This window comes from Sinohyriopsis cumingii, chromosome 15 (assembly GCF_028554795.1).
Source record: "Sinohyriopsis cumingii isolate HCF-2022 chromosome 15, ASM2855479v2, whole genome shotgun sequence".
Taxonomy (NCBI): Eukaryota; Metazoa; Mollusca; class Bivalvia; order Unionida; family Unionidae; genus Sinohyriopsis; species Sinohyriopsis cumingii.
The window spans coordinates 35,111,149-35,126,727 of NC_142975.1; the positions used below are offsets into that span (position 1 = coordinate 35,111,149).

General features: G+C 39.0%; 1 protein-coding gene across 2 annotated transcripts in view; it reads right to left on the reverse strand.

Moving 5' to 3' along the window:
- Positions 1 to 13,199, reverse strand: part of LOC149781589 (nuclear receptor ROR-alpha-like) — a 64,521-nt gene extending 51,322 nt beyond the window's left edge. Inside the window, exon 1 of one of the 2 annotated variants that reach the window (XM_089935641.1) lies at positions 12,838 to 13,199. In XM_089935641.1, coding sequence (XP_089791767.1) covers positions 12,838 to 12,848 — 11 coding nt within the window. In that variant the 5' untranslated portion in view covers positions 12,849 to 13,199. The remainder of the gene's footprint in view (positions 1 to 12,837) is intronic. The other variant, XM_089935640.1, reaches the window with a different exon arrangement.
- Positions 13,200 to 15,579: the final 2,380 nt, after the last annotated feature.

Genomic DNA, 15,579 nt, shown 5'->3' on the forward strand with positions numbered 1-15,579 from the left:
CACATTCCTAATTTCTGTGTGGCTCATCTAGCGTGCAAGAAGTGCATATAAGAACCCATCTTCAGTCGCTGCATTGAGTGCGGCAAGATTCATGGAGGACGTGAAAAAATCTTTCGGGTACCACGCTGGCCGATTTCGCCCAATGGATCTGAGATCTCATCGACGAGACGTGGAGCCAAGAGGACATCGAACGTTACGGAGATTGTCATCGCCATGCCACTGTGATGGCTCACAATTTCTCGGGATACGATGGGCAGGTTCTTTTGAGATACTATACGGAACAAAGTACCGAACGTCCTAAGGTCACTTTCAGGGAGCCAAAATTATTCCCATGCAAGTGGGACAAGTACAGTTTAAATATATATCGTGTGTTAGAAGCCAGTCTCAAAGAAGTCTTACGATGGTTTACGTCAATAACTGCAAGGCATCATGCACATTCCACATCAAACCAAACGCTTTCTTGACTGCAACAAAGTAGCCTTGACGCGACTGGCTGATCGCCGCATCGACACTAAAACCAAGAAGCAAATCATTTTGAAACCTGGAGGGAGCGGTTCTCTAGGGGGTGTCATCGTTCGGTCCCTCTTAAAATGGGATCCTAATGCCCCAAAAGTTCTCCCCAAGAAAAAAGCCACCGCCATAAAAGCCCAGCGAACCCCAAAGAAGATAAAGAGCAACGGTGTCAAGACTAGGTCACAACCCGAGAAAAAGAAAACCCCACGGAAAAAGAAAAACAAAACTCCCGAGAAAAAGAAAATGCATCGGAAACAGCTTCTACCCGCAAATGAGACACTTCGGCCAGGAAGCAACCTTACGTTCGCAAACCACGACCTGCAGCGGTGGTGACCGCATCTGCAGTAGCCACAGGTTCTTCCACTTTTCCGTTGCTGGTGATGTCAGCCAAACACAATTTGGCACCTGCTCTTCCACATTTGATGAAACAATGGTAACCCGTGTCTCCAAAACCCTCTTCAGCGGTGACAGCCTCCTCCTCCTCCTTAGCTGGAGTGGTAACTGCTCACAAAGTATCTGCTCCCAAAATCAAAGTAAAAGAGAGATCGAGCATGTTACAGAATTTAATGGATTGGTCCAAGCAAGATCTGTCCCGATATAGTCCGTTGCAAACCCCTCCACGATGCGTGATGCCTGTCATGAAGTTGATACGACGTAAAGAGAATTAGTGGCGACACGTTCCAGTATAAAAAGCCTGAGGAAAAGAATGGGAATCAGTGTTTTTGTGCTCCTGATCACCCAAAGATGTCACCTGCCCTAATAAGCCATCTCTCTTCTAAAGCCAAAGGAAAGAAAAGGAAATTACTGCCTCCTCGTTTAGTCAAACATGGGGACATGTTGTCCATTCTGTCCAGATCTTCTCCATCCAAGCGGAAAAAGCTCGAAAGATGTCATCGATACCGTGTGCGGATGTTGTTTGAACGTCTTGAAAGGCACGATAACTTTTTGTCTGAACACCAGACAAAATGCTTAGCCAAACATCGTCACGTTCTTCGCCAGATTTTTCAAAAGCAAATACCATTCGTCAAAAGAAGTAGGTACAATGCGGAGATATTTGCCCCTTTTTTATGACCCTCAAAGGAGTACTGGGAACACTATTGGGATGACTCGTGGAAGCAAGAGAAAAAGGGACCAAGAATATAAAAGGGACTTCTGGAGTCCAAAGATATCAGACGTGACCATTGAAATCGAATGGAAGGACGAAAACTGGCTCTAGTGCCTTGCAAACGATGGATTGAATATCATCGTTGGCAAGAACAACGGACCCCGCATTTGCCTCCCAAACCGAATTTGACCGGGATGTCTCAATAACAACACGAATTCAATCGTTGATCGATCGCATCGATTTGTCCGAAACAGAAAAATCGCAAAGTACGGTCAGCTCTTGCAACGACTGCAACTCTTTCACCAGAAAGCTTTAGACGAAACAGCTCTGTCCACTCTGAAAGATTTCAAGACCCTGATGAAACGTCCACCACCACCACTACCCTACGTGACCAAGACAGAAAAAGTAGAAGGTTTCAAACTCCGCCAGAAAAATGACGCAACTTAACAACACCACCAGCGAAAGTACGCAAGTTAACAACACCACCTACATTCAGAATTGGATGGATTAAACAGATGATGACCACCCCTTCTTCATCAGAAGAAGAAAGGAAGGTGAAGACAGAAGTGAAACAAGAACCGATTACTCCTGTTCAGACAGACTCCTCATCGACACCTTTCGCTTGACGGACATGCAAAAAATTACAAACCAAGAAAATACTACACGAAAAAAAAGAATAGCATAAGTGAAGAGTGGGTGACGTATTAACAAACGCGGAGAAGGTGTTAGGCAGCATTTACTACGATCTATCCCATCATGCGGCATACGGAAGAGTTCAGAAATTGTATCGTGCTGCCAAAACCCGTCTGAAAAGTCTCCGTTTACCTCAAGTGCAACGGTGGTTACAAGAATATGCCACATACACTTTACACAAACCCATTCGACGAAAATTGTCCAGAAGTCGCACTCGAGTGGAGCGTTCCGACCATCAATGGGAAGCCTATTTAGCCGATGTCTCTCATTTGGCCACCTACAATTTTGGCTACCAATATTTGCTTTGTGTCATTGACGTCATTTCCAAATTTGCATGAGTCGTGCCATTGACTTCCAAATTGAGCAGTGTATTAGTGTGAGTCCTCCACTGGAGTTAAAACAAAGCGGTGGTCACCCTATTCGATGGCAAACTGACAAAGGAACAGAATTTGTGAACCAAACTTTTCAAAAAGAATTAAAGTGACGTGACATTAATTTTTTCACCTAAGAGGAAAACGAAACTAAAGACAGTACCGTGGAACGTTTTCATTGTACCTTGAAAGAACGCATTTGGAAATATTTTAGACGTAAATACACTCTCATGTACATCGACATCTTACCAGACCTGGTTCAAACGTACAACCAATTCTTCCATCGAAGAATCGGACGTGCCCTCCAAGAAGTAACTTCCAACAACGAAATTACCGTTTTCGAGCGCCTGTTTGGTACGTCCACGACAGTTGTTGTCCCCAAGAGAAGTGGAGTGTTGGCAATAGAAGATCGGGTGTGCATTGGCAAAACAAAATACACTTTCCACAAAGGATACTTAACACACTGAACCACTGAATTGTTTCTTGTCACTGGAGGAGTGCGTGGCCGTCGTCCTACCATCTATATATTAGAAGACATGAACGGGTAAGTGTTAAAAGGAACGTTATACTTGCCCGAGTTACAACGTGTAACCAAAATAACAAGACCAAGTGTACGACATCGAAAGCATTCTCGAACACAGAACCCGAAAAGTGTGAGAACGCGGTGTCAAAGAAGTCAAAGTACGTTGCAAAGAATATCCATCCAGTTTTGATTTATGGAAAGACGCTTCGCAAGTCGGGGCCCCGAGTGGCCGAGTGGTCTAAAGCGCTCTTCGTTACGGATCACTGCCATCTCACCTCTGTCTGCGGCGGTTCGAGTCTAAGATTCAGCCAATGTGGGCATGTGAGAAAGCCTGCCAGTAGCTTCTCGTGGGTCGGTGGTTCTTTCCGGGGTTTTCCGGGTTCTTCCTCCACCATTAATACTGGCCGCCATGTATAGCCTATCGTGCTGAAAAATGGCGTTAAACCCCACAACAACAACTTCGCAAGTCATCTACTATAAAATGAAGTGATCATAATGCCACTCCACACAGCCTATGCTAACGCTACCACCGCAGTGACCACTCCTTCACCGAGTTCTTCTCTGCAAGATATACAAAAGCAACCATTGTGGGTGTGATTTGCAGAACTTGTGCCTAAAACGCAAATCATCATCTTCTGCCAAATCTTTGTTGTGTATTGTATCATAGGTGCAGCCATTGCCAATTTGAGTTCGCAACAAAGAGACACACGATTGTGGACTATTTTATTGAGTAGTTGCATCAGGTACCTTCTTCCCAATCCTTCCCTGAAATACTCCTCAAACGAGAACAACTGGAATCTTGCATCCAGCGTCATTCACCAACAACTACAACATTTTGGGCGGAGACACCTCCCTGAGTTCCAGTGACCCCTTGGGCAGCCGCAGAACTCTGAAATTATGAACAACAACAACAACAACAACCAATTTTACTTAACCTTACACAGTGACAGTTCCATATTGGTGTTTCCCAATAACACTTTGTGTTGTTACACGGCCATATTACTTCAGGTCATCCAAATAGATCACGAAGCCTATTGGAAAGTGGATTTGGTGGAAATTATTTACCCTACACAAATAAAATCATCGTTGAAAAGACAAACACTTTCCAGGCCGAAATCCTGAACTCCCAATTGCAAGAAGAAATAAATAAGTCAGCAAGCAATCCATCATCCAGCATCAACACGTTGAAAATTCTGTCAGGCTATTATTTTTGTGGTGAACATTTGGTGGACAGCATAGCTGACAGGTTCAAGTTACGATTTGGCAAAGTCATGAACAGAGCCAAAAGAAGTGTTAAGATTGGGTATCAAAAAGTGGATCGTCGCCTATTAAGTTCAGGATACCGACACATTTTCCCTCAAGTTTAATGGTAGTTTGTTTGAATTTTTGGGTGGAAATCCACAGATAGTAGCACAGAATCTGGACTCAAAGATCAACAGTAATATGGATTTTTACAGGGCGTCTGGATCCAGGATAGAACTGAACGAAGGGCTCAATTTGATCTCTGTGTACACCGATGTGTTGGAGTAAAACGTGGCGGGACACACATACATACCATTACTACGTGTCCTTCCTTTTAAAGTGGATTCGACCACGGCCAATGATCAGGAAGATGGAAATATCTATCTTGTTCACCGCGAATTTGTAGATCCTCACTATTTACCCGTCAGTAAGTCGCATTTCGACACTGTCAACATTACTATAAAAGGAGATCTGAGACAAAATTTCATTCTCCAAAGGTAAAGTCACGGTGAAACTCCATTTTCGCAAACGGTTCTCTAATGAGTTGTAAGTCATGTATACAGTGTACAGAGGAGTTGCTCGACAGCAAGGAAATGGTTTATGGGATATGCTGAAATTGGCCTTTCATTTGGTGGCTCTGGTGTTGAAACCGATGGTGACACGATGATTGCACGCTATGATAGATGCCGCATAGACGCACGGCAAAGAATTTCTCCAAAATGTCATCATCGACAAACAAAACCCCAAAGAAGCTTTCCTGAGATCAGGCAAAAATGTCTTACTTCAAAGACAGTTTGGGCGGACGAGAGAATCATATACATTCCCTGAACGCTACTGAGTCAGGCATTCCCGCTTTCCTGACACCACAGCAAGGACAAGACAGAAAGAGACGACGAAAACACCCATTTATAAGAGATTTTACTGATAAAGCTAGACCCAATACCTCAATCGAGGAACTCCAAATATTAACAGGGGATCTACCATTACATCTGAGATGAGAGGAACAAATATTAAGATACTCCACCAGAAACTCGATTCATAAAAAACTAAACTTACGATCGAAAGATGTAACACCCAATTCAGCAAAAGACTAGTTCCACGCCAACCTGCAGGCCAAAATGTACAGTACACACCCTCTGCAAAGAAATGGAACTTCCAGGCATTCAAACAGAACAATACAAAATATGCGATCCCACACCATGGAAAAAATAACACCCCTAAAATCAACCTTATTGCCCAAACATTCTGATCCAAACTACAAAACCCGGTAGGAACACTATCAGAAGTACACAAGACTATCGAGGGAAACATACTCTATACATCTTAAAATCTATACAGATGGATCCAAATCCCAAGAACTAAAAAGAACAGCGGTTGCAATAATAATACCCGAACACCGTATTACACTTGGAGACCGATTTTTCAATCTATACAACAGAATTCTGGGCAATAAATGAATCACTTAAATGGATAAAAACCCAAACATACGACCAATACGTCATTATAACAGACTCTCTAAGTGTACTCAAATCCTTAGAGACTGGCACATCAAAAGGCAGAGGTAACATGCTAGAAGAACAAGGACATCCATCTGAGAGATTGAAGGAAAACAACAAAGTGTTAAATTCATATGGGTGCCATCGCATAATTATCGAACAGGGAACGACAAAGCTGACCAACAAGCAAAACTAAACTACATGAACAACTCACTAGCACATCTTGATTACAGTGTATAAGAGGTATATAGTAAAAAAAAATAAAAAAAAATTACAATTAACAAGAGATGGCAACAACTGTGGGAAAATACCAACAAGGGCAGACACCTATTCCAGCTACAAAAAGAGGTCAACAGAACAATCACAACAACTAAAGACATGAAAACCACTGACCTCCGCGTTAGTAATTGTTAAACCTTTACCAAAAAGCAGTCTTGGAAAACATCTCAACAAAGAAACAAACCAAAACACGAACTGCCCCATTGTCCACCAATGGTAATATTGGACCATACATTCAACACTTGCCGCTAATATCATAATCAACGAACTAACTTCCAAAAAAACAGCAGAAACTCGGATCTCTTTCAACGTACGCAAACATATTAAATAAGGCATATAACAAAAACACCGAAACTACATACAAAAATATAATCTGGTACCTTACGCAAATAAGACAAAATATAACAAACATAAGAAAATTAAAACATAACAGCGAACAAAACATCAAGCTAAAGATAGATAAATAAAAAAATTAAACAAAATTCAGCCCTGTCATAACCGGGAAACAGGCTAAGAAACTTAAATTTAGGGAATAAAAAAAGACTAGATGTCCTTGAAAAGACCTTGCGACCCGAATACTCGGCAAATACATCCGTCTTATCAAAATAGACTTAGCCTGAAAAAATAACAAATAACGCAATTAAAAACTAGAAATAACATAAATAACTCAAACAAAAACTAGAAATAACCAAACTAAGACAAAAATAGATCATTGCTGAAAATAACACCACAAGAATAAATGTAGCCACAATTAAAACAGAAGACCAACCACCAGACAGGACTACAGCGGTAGGGTAAGACCGCTAGCCAAATGGCAAGTCCATATCACTTTAAAACTTTTAAAAAAAAATATAAAAAAAAGAATTGTGTATGTATAAGTGCATGTAAGTGTGTGTATATATTACTAATTATAAACCTTTTCCACTGCATGTATGCATGTGTTCAGGCTACTAATACAATAATAAACAAACAGGTCTGACAAAATTCTCCAACTCCACTGTGCAAGAAACAATAATATATATAAGGTGGCTAACCCCGCCACCAGGCCCGGTCGCACAAGGCGACAAAGGTTGGCAATGTGTAAACAAACACCACTAAGCCTTAGGTCCCCACAAGAAATAAGAATATATGGTGACAAAAGACCACTCATCAGTCCCACCGCACAAAGCGGAAATAAAATACATAACAGATATACAGACCACAAAATATTAAAACACAAACTTTAAATTCCAAAATTACTCAAAAGACCAACATATTATAAATAACAAAATTTAGAGGCACAATGTAATTTCAAAATTCCATTAAGTAAAAAGAAATAAAAGCCCATGAACCAGACGGACCAGTCGCGAACATCATGCCGGACTACAACAATGAAAGTCGAGTCGGAACCAAAACACAATCAGAACAACAGAAAGAAGACAGAGAAGAAAAAGAAAGCAAAGAAGAAGTAAAAGAAAACCGACATCGACTTCAGATTGCCTTCTTATACGAGGTTCTTCCTTTGGTATATGAAGTCCTCTTTTGATAAAAGCTCTATCCACAAAATTCTGATCTGATCCTTTGATTACTACCATCAAAAATCAAAACACAACAAAAACAGGACAAAAAACAGTATATTGAGTGCCTGACATCCAGCTGATTGGTACTATTTAGAAATGAAAAAGTACATTACGTACACAAAATTCCAATCTATTGTTAAAATAATAAAGGAAATTATACAACTCAATGGAATTGGAAAATTGCACAGGTGGCTTACTCACTATTGGGAAAATAACTGTCCACTAGCAAAACTGGACTAAAATTTGATCATACGAGCGTTAGCGTTCCAGGGCGTACCGACAACCAATGGCTCACTGCGTCACCGGGGTGCCTTTCCTCTTTGCCTCGCAAGACATATTCAAAATTCCAAAATTAAAGAGTGCGACATTTGCACATAAATACGGAACTGTGGTGGCACCATACCCACAAATCCGACTAATTAAGAATCCTGACCTTCAGGACTTAACCGGTCGCGACAGCATCAGCTGCATAGGCGACCTAAATTTTATCATCATCATCATCATCATCGTCGTCGTCGTTCGCGCAATTCTACCCAGAATTAAAGAAGATGACAATAAAGTTGTTTAAGAAGTTAAAGGACAGTTGGTACTGAACGGTGGATGCCACCTATGTGGTGGAAAGGCTATAATATGAATGGGGGTGCCCAGTTACCGAAGACTTTGTGACAAGTCATGTGACCATCATGCTAAAAGAGGAAGTAGAAAAGTTACGAGGCTTCACTAAACCAACACACTTAAGAGTTGGAACATTGAAGGAGGCCCTTGATAATGTGATGAAAGTAAGGTGTTTTTTTGGAAGACATTGCATTGGACAGATTGGTGCTTTGTGCATTGGGGGCTGGATCAACTAAAAAAGGAGAAGAACTAATGAAAAATAGATGGAAGAAGAAGTGAAGAAGATAAAAGACAGGTGGTCTAAAGAAAGAATGGAAAAATAAAACAGAAAGAAAAATGAGAACTTTGACAGACTAAATCAAAACTGGATGAAGGTGCAGGTGAAATTTAGATCTATGGGCCATCCTGACTGGATGCCAGAGACGGAAAAGAAGAGGAAGAAAGGAATTATTGAGAAAGTGATGAGATGGTAGAAAAACTGGAGAAGAAGAAGAAGGCCCTTTTCAGGGCCACATAGATTTCCTTTCTTGCCTAATTTTTTTTTAGTCTGTCGTATAGTTGTTTGTGTTATATATGTTGTCTGTTGCATGTGTTATCTCTGTCTCTGTCCCGCCAGTCCCGTTCCCGCCAAGCGTTCTAGTTTTTTTTTTTATTCTTCCCCGCTCTTTGGTTCGATTGAGGCCAGCCCCTTGCTACATTGCTGCTAAGTCAGTACTGTGACGTCACCTCCATGTTCCATTGCTATTGTACATATATTAATAATAAGTTCCATTGTCTCTATACAGGCCCAGTACCATTTTGACTGGATTTTCCCTTGTCCCTATAAATCTTGTTCCTATACAGTCCCACGACCTTTTTGACTGATTTTCTATTTTCCCTATATCGCCCCCTATTACTACTCGTTGCTAACTGAACCAAATGACAAGCTGATTCAGACCAAAGGAAATATCATATAATAAAATTTAAAATAAACAATGGAACGCAACAAATGTTTTTTGCAGATATTTTTGTTTTACAAACATATTAATGTTAAAACTGATTTTAAGATCTTAATTTTGCTTAAACAGTTCTTATGCAAAGACCTACTGATTCCACTTTGTCAGTTCAAACTACTTTTTTTGTCAATTTTGAGACCAAATCAGGACAAAATAGATACGAATTATAATGTTTAGTCTTTGTAAAATTTTCAATAACTTTAAAACACACTCAAACAGTAATGCAAATAAATGGAGCTATGACTTTCGTTGATTTTCTCATGCAAATCGCATTATATTTACCAGTTATACGTTGTGTAAAGAGTTTCTAATGAATAGCTCAACAATGAAACACACTTTACTGCCATAGGTCAGTTTTTATCATGCAAGTGAGATTTCGAACAAAAAATATTGTTTATATATACCAACACTTACAGGAAATTTAACATTACAACATTATTTAAAGTATCGATTATTTCGGATAATATTTTGTGTTAGATGATGGTAAAATACGTGCTTTAATTATGGTGGCATTGATCACAAGGTTGTACCATATCTGCTGTAATCATCTAAATGCTATGTGTAATTAAATTAATTAAGGGCATACTTATTAACCAAAACAATCAACTGAAAGTGATAATATCAGAATTTAAACAGATTAGATTTTCATCGCTGAAATTAGAGTTCGGAAATATATAGAACTTTAAAATATAAAACACCCAAACATATCGCTTCATCTATGAAACTAACAGACAAAGACTTGTAAACTATATTTCATTTTTAACGAAGATAACCCCATTTTCTTTATTATAATTAATTGAAAGTCAAAAGAATTCTCAGATACTATACTAAATTAAATCATGAGTTGGATAGGACCCTAGTATACATTTTGTAGTATGCTAGATTTATTTAGTACTAGTAGTATACAGTATAAATTAAAAGATTACACACACACACACACACACACATATATATATATATATATATATATATATATATATATATATATATATATATATATATATATATATATATATATATTTCACCTGGTCCAAATAAGCCTGTGATACAGTTTGGATAAGTCCAAATTAGCCTGCACACAGCTGAATAGCCTTTGTAAATTAATAATATAAGTAAATTGATAATACTTGTATTTGCTACAGAGTTTGCTCTTGATCTTTACTGATCTACCTTGTAGTTGATAGAAAATCAAAATGTTCAGCCATAAGTATGAGTATAACCTATTCCTTTTAAATAATACACACAACACACCCGAATAACACCAGCCATTCGCAAATAACTGCATTATGTTGTTTTATTTTTATTTTTAATTGTTTTTTGTTGGTTTTTTTTTTAGGCTTGGGGTATGTAGGAGGGGAGATTTGGTGTGATTCGATTCTGCAGTTTTAAATAAGTTTTTGAAGTTAATTTAGTTTGTGGCAACAGTGGTCATGGTGGTAAATCCGTATCATTAGTACACTGAAGGGCTTTCACGTAAGCTTTCTGCGTAATATATTAAAATTCTGTTGAGAGGGTTTTGAGAAGTCGTTTAAAGGGTTTATATAATGAAAACTATATTTTATGGCAGGACATCATTTGTATAAATTAAAACTCTTTATGTTTTGTTCATATATATTGTATTACTACCAGTTAAAGTTCTTGAAAACACAATTTCTTCCTTTCTTTCTTGAATATTTTTAAAAATATGTTTTATTTTGCTTCTAAAATTTCATTGAAAACTGACAAAGTTCAAAATGTCGCAAAGATAATTTAAAATAACCCATATAAAGTGCACAGGACAGCAGACATACAAATGTCCTCACTCCATTGTGGCCGGGGTCCCGAGTGGTCTAAAGCGCTCTCCGTTACGGATCACTGCCATCTCACCTCTGTCTGCGTGGGTTCGAGTCTCGGATTCAGCCAATGTGGGTATGTGAGAAAGCTTGCCAGTAGCTTCTCGTGGGTCGGTGGTTCTTTCCGGGGTTTTCCCGGGTCTTCCTCCACCCATAATACTGGCCGCCATGTATAGCCTGTCGTGTGCTGAAAAATGGCGTTAAACCAACCCTACAACAACAACAACCATTGTGGTCATGTAGTGAAGCTGTGATCTCTCGTGTTATGGGCGAGTAACCTCAACTTTACAACTGCATGTTTAAGGGGATAATTCAAACAAAACTCAGCCAACGTGGGTATGTGAGAAAGCTTGCCAGTAGCTTCTCGTGGGTCGGTGGTTCTTTCCGGGGGTTTTCCCGGGTTCTTCCTCCACCATTAATACTGGCCGCCATGTATAGCCTATCGTGTGCTGAAAAATGGCGTTAAACCCTACAACAACAACAACAAACAAAACTGTGAATGTTTTGGGCTTTTTTAAATGTGTGTGTGTGTGTGTGTGTGTGTGTATGTGTGTGACAAATTGATATTGGGCAATTTTAGGTACCTGACGCAACAACGAAACTAAGCTGGGACAACATTTTGAAAATAGTGTGTTTAGCGTAAAGACAGTGAGTTATAAAGGTAAAAAAATGACATGTTGTATGTCCCTTAGATAAAATGCACTGTATTGTATAAATGCCTGTATGTGTTAGACATGTGGAAAGTGAGGAGTCAGTGAATGTTCATCTGGTCGGAAAAGACAACACTTACAACCTTCCCATGAGTACAAGAATTCACACGCCACATGTATTCATTTGTCCCATTGGCCAGGGCACTGAATCATGTGCGTGAGGTCAAAGGTGGCTCTTGAATGAAGTAAACATAACATAAATGGGTAGAGAGCTAGACCAAGAAATATATCTCCTTTTTTTTCTGACATTATCACTACCGGTACTACCAGGGGGAAAAGGCCAAAGCAAAACAAGAATAACAACAACAGGCGGAAATCTACGCAGAATAATCCACTAAGAAGAAAAGTTTAAGTAAACGGGAGGGGGATCCAAAACGTATTGACAAATTGTGTGTGTGTGTGTGTGTGTGTGAGAGAGAGAGAGAGAGAGAGAGAGAGAGAGAGAAATTTGGATTTTTAACGTAGCTTTAAAAAAGAAAATTAGTCATATATCTACGATGTCTGCAGTGTGGCAGTTTATAGTGATGCCTAGTACTGGGGAATCATGCCACAGACACCAGGCCGACCAGCCCTAATAATAACCTCGTAAAGTTGAGCGCCAAGTGAGGTAGCTCTTAGTACCATTTTTGTAAGTCTTTGGTATGACTCGGCCGGGGATCTAACCCACGACCTACCGCATCCGAGCCAGACGCTATAACCACTAGGCTACTGGAGAGGTGTATTTATGCCAGTAGCAATTAGCATGATTGTTTGCTAAAATAAATGAATTTCGATCAAACTTAAAGAAAAAAATGCACCTAAATACACGTACATGTAATAATGCAGTGGAGTGACATGGTCTCGTATGCATCAATATTAATTCTGGGGGGTAAATTGTGCTCTCTAATATTTAAAAAAAACTCACCGCTTCTTCATGATCGAGTTCGTGTTATTTCTTTCAAGATGAGAACACTGAACAAAATGCGAATCGAAGAAATTATTTCTCTTCACAGGGAGAAGACTAAGCCGATAAATATGATGTGTACACCAAACCAGTCCCTTATTGACAAAAGTGGAAAGCTATCACGATACAACTGCTGACATAATGTCCACTGACGATTCATTATCAGCAGACCTATTCAAGAGACACGAAGCGCGTACGGTTGATGACTGTACACTGTACTGAATTGTGAACTCTGATACGCGACATGTAGATCTCACAAGTCCTGCGTGCCTGTGGATAAACATGTGGTATATGGAAGAATTGCAGTTCTGAATTATCGATTTATTCAGTAGGATATAATAATGCAGGTATAATATTGAATATTGATCCGCCAACCCAACCTATAAATCAACGAGTTGGGGCATTTTTCTGCGAGTATAGTATTTGCTTACCGTCTTTTTTGTATTATTATTTTTGTAGCCGTACCAATTTTAAAATCGAAAAGCATCAATGATATAAAAATGGATAAAACTTAATCATGTTATGTATCATTTTTATAATTTCTAACATGATTGTCGCCAGCTGCCTCTAACAGTGTCATCTTGTTCGTGTTTCAAACCAGACGACGCTGATGTTGCAAACAACCACACTGTTTAATTAATGTTCTTTTCCGGATTACAGAACAATCCATTCTTCTGCATTCAATATTTGCAATGTCTAGTTTTAATGTTTATAAAAATAAATAAAGTTGGTATCGAACTCGGAATTATTCAGAATTATTCTGATGTATTGGTAGTAACAGTTTTCATTCAGAGCAACGCAAAAATCTCTCGGTAATTTGCAAAGCCATAGTTGGGTGCACCTCCAAAAGCTTCAACATGGTTATATTATTCCGGAGAGATTGCATTCAGCATGGTTATGTGTTATTCCCAGAGAAACTGCGAGATTATTGATGTAATGTCTTGATTATGCTGGTGTTGCACGGCGGAAGCGACATTGTCTCATTAGACGCCTGTGTTACTTCAGGGACCAAAACTATGTTTGGCGCATAGACTCTTAGGAAAAACTAAAACTTTTTTGGGACTATATATTTATGGATGTATTGATGGGATTTCGGGACAGATTATTTGGATGGAAGTTCTTCGTACTGGCAGCTACTCTCGCATTATCGATGGATATTATTTGCAAGCAATTAAGACAAGGCTGCCCATTGAAGATAAGACCCATTTCACAGAAAAATGGATAGATGTCTTCTTCGCAAGTATTTCTAGATTCGGAGGATGGTTTCTTCCTTGGAGGAAGTCAATGCAGTCATTGAACAGTGTCATGGTGGAGCATTTTATGCAACAATTCTCTCAATTCTGGATTTCATTATTTTCGAAAAATATAAGATGGACTTTTTAGTGGAATTATTATGGACGAAATTTTGATGCAGTCCTGCTTCTTGGACTTGTCAGTATATGAAGCAGTTCAAGAATGCCTTCTCATGCTATAATTCAATAGCTGGCTACATATCGGGCCATATATATTGTGAGAAAAGCAGAATTACGGACGGACAAAGACAAATCGATGCACGCATACATACACAAGTTATCATTAGTATCAACAGTGATAGTTGTAGTAGGATTGCTTTGATTTGGATGTATGTTAATCAAGAGATTAAGATTACATCAGCTATTGCATGTACTGTCAAGATTGTCAACATTTTGCTGTATTACCTTTCAATGTCTGTAGAAAAATAAAACGATGCCTGAATAATCTTTTGTTTCACGATTGCATGCTTACCTACTTACATATAGTAATACTTATACATGTAAATGAGGCTATCCCTTTGGTGATTTCTAATTTTTCCTCTGAGACTTTGCTTAGAAATGAAATGCGATTCAGTATGCAATTATATAAAATGCAAGAAGAAAAAAAATCTGTTTAAAATTATAAGGTGTTTGATATCCGTTCTTTTGTGAATATATTGTGATTATTCATGGTCGTCGGTCCGTCGTTATTTTCCTCGTAACCTAATTTCCATCTGCATTGAGGGTGAGTGATTATATTTGATATTATGCTAGAATGGTGGGTAGATGATGAATGGTTTTGATCTTGCTGTGCTCCCCATGGGAGACGGGGAGGATATTCGTCCTTGTAATTTGAAATCAATATACAGTGATTGTTTGAGAGTTATCAGATTTGGCATAATGTTTCACCAACATCAGTAGATGATTGAAAGATGTCTCGGGCCACCAATGCATATATGGCGGTTGGCAGTGGTGGAGTGGGGTCGGGTCGGGTCGGGGATACAAACTTGTGGATATTTGCCGTACGATATTTCTCCAGTCTTTTGGGCATGAATGCGAGTTGGTGATAGGTTGAGCCACAAGGTAACTTCCAAATGAAATCTTATTGGGAGAATGAAACGATTGATGTGTTTTGCATTACCTATTTTGTTGGATAGGGTACACATCATTATCCGTGTCCTACTATCCACTATCCACCCATCTTTCGTCTATGCAGCTTACAATCAAATTTTTCAAATGAAAATAAAAATATTTAAGTTAATTCTGCAGCTGAGTTTTTAGAGCTAGCGTTTCTCGTCCAATCATGACTCTGTTTATTTTGTTATTTTTTAAAGACAAAAATGGATAATATAAATAAATGTATATGATACAGCGGTGAACCTCAATAGTTTCAATGTAAGGTTCGATTCTCATATGTATCTGCCAGTTACCC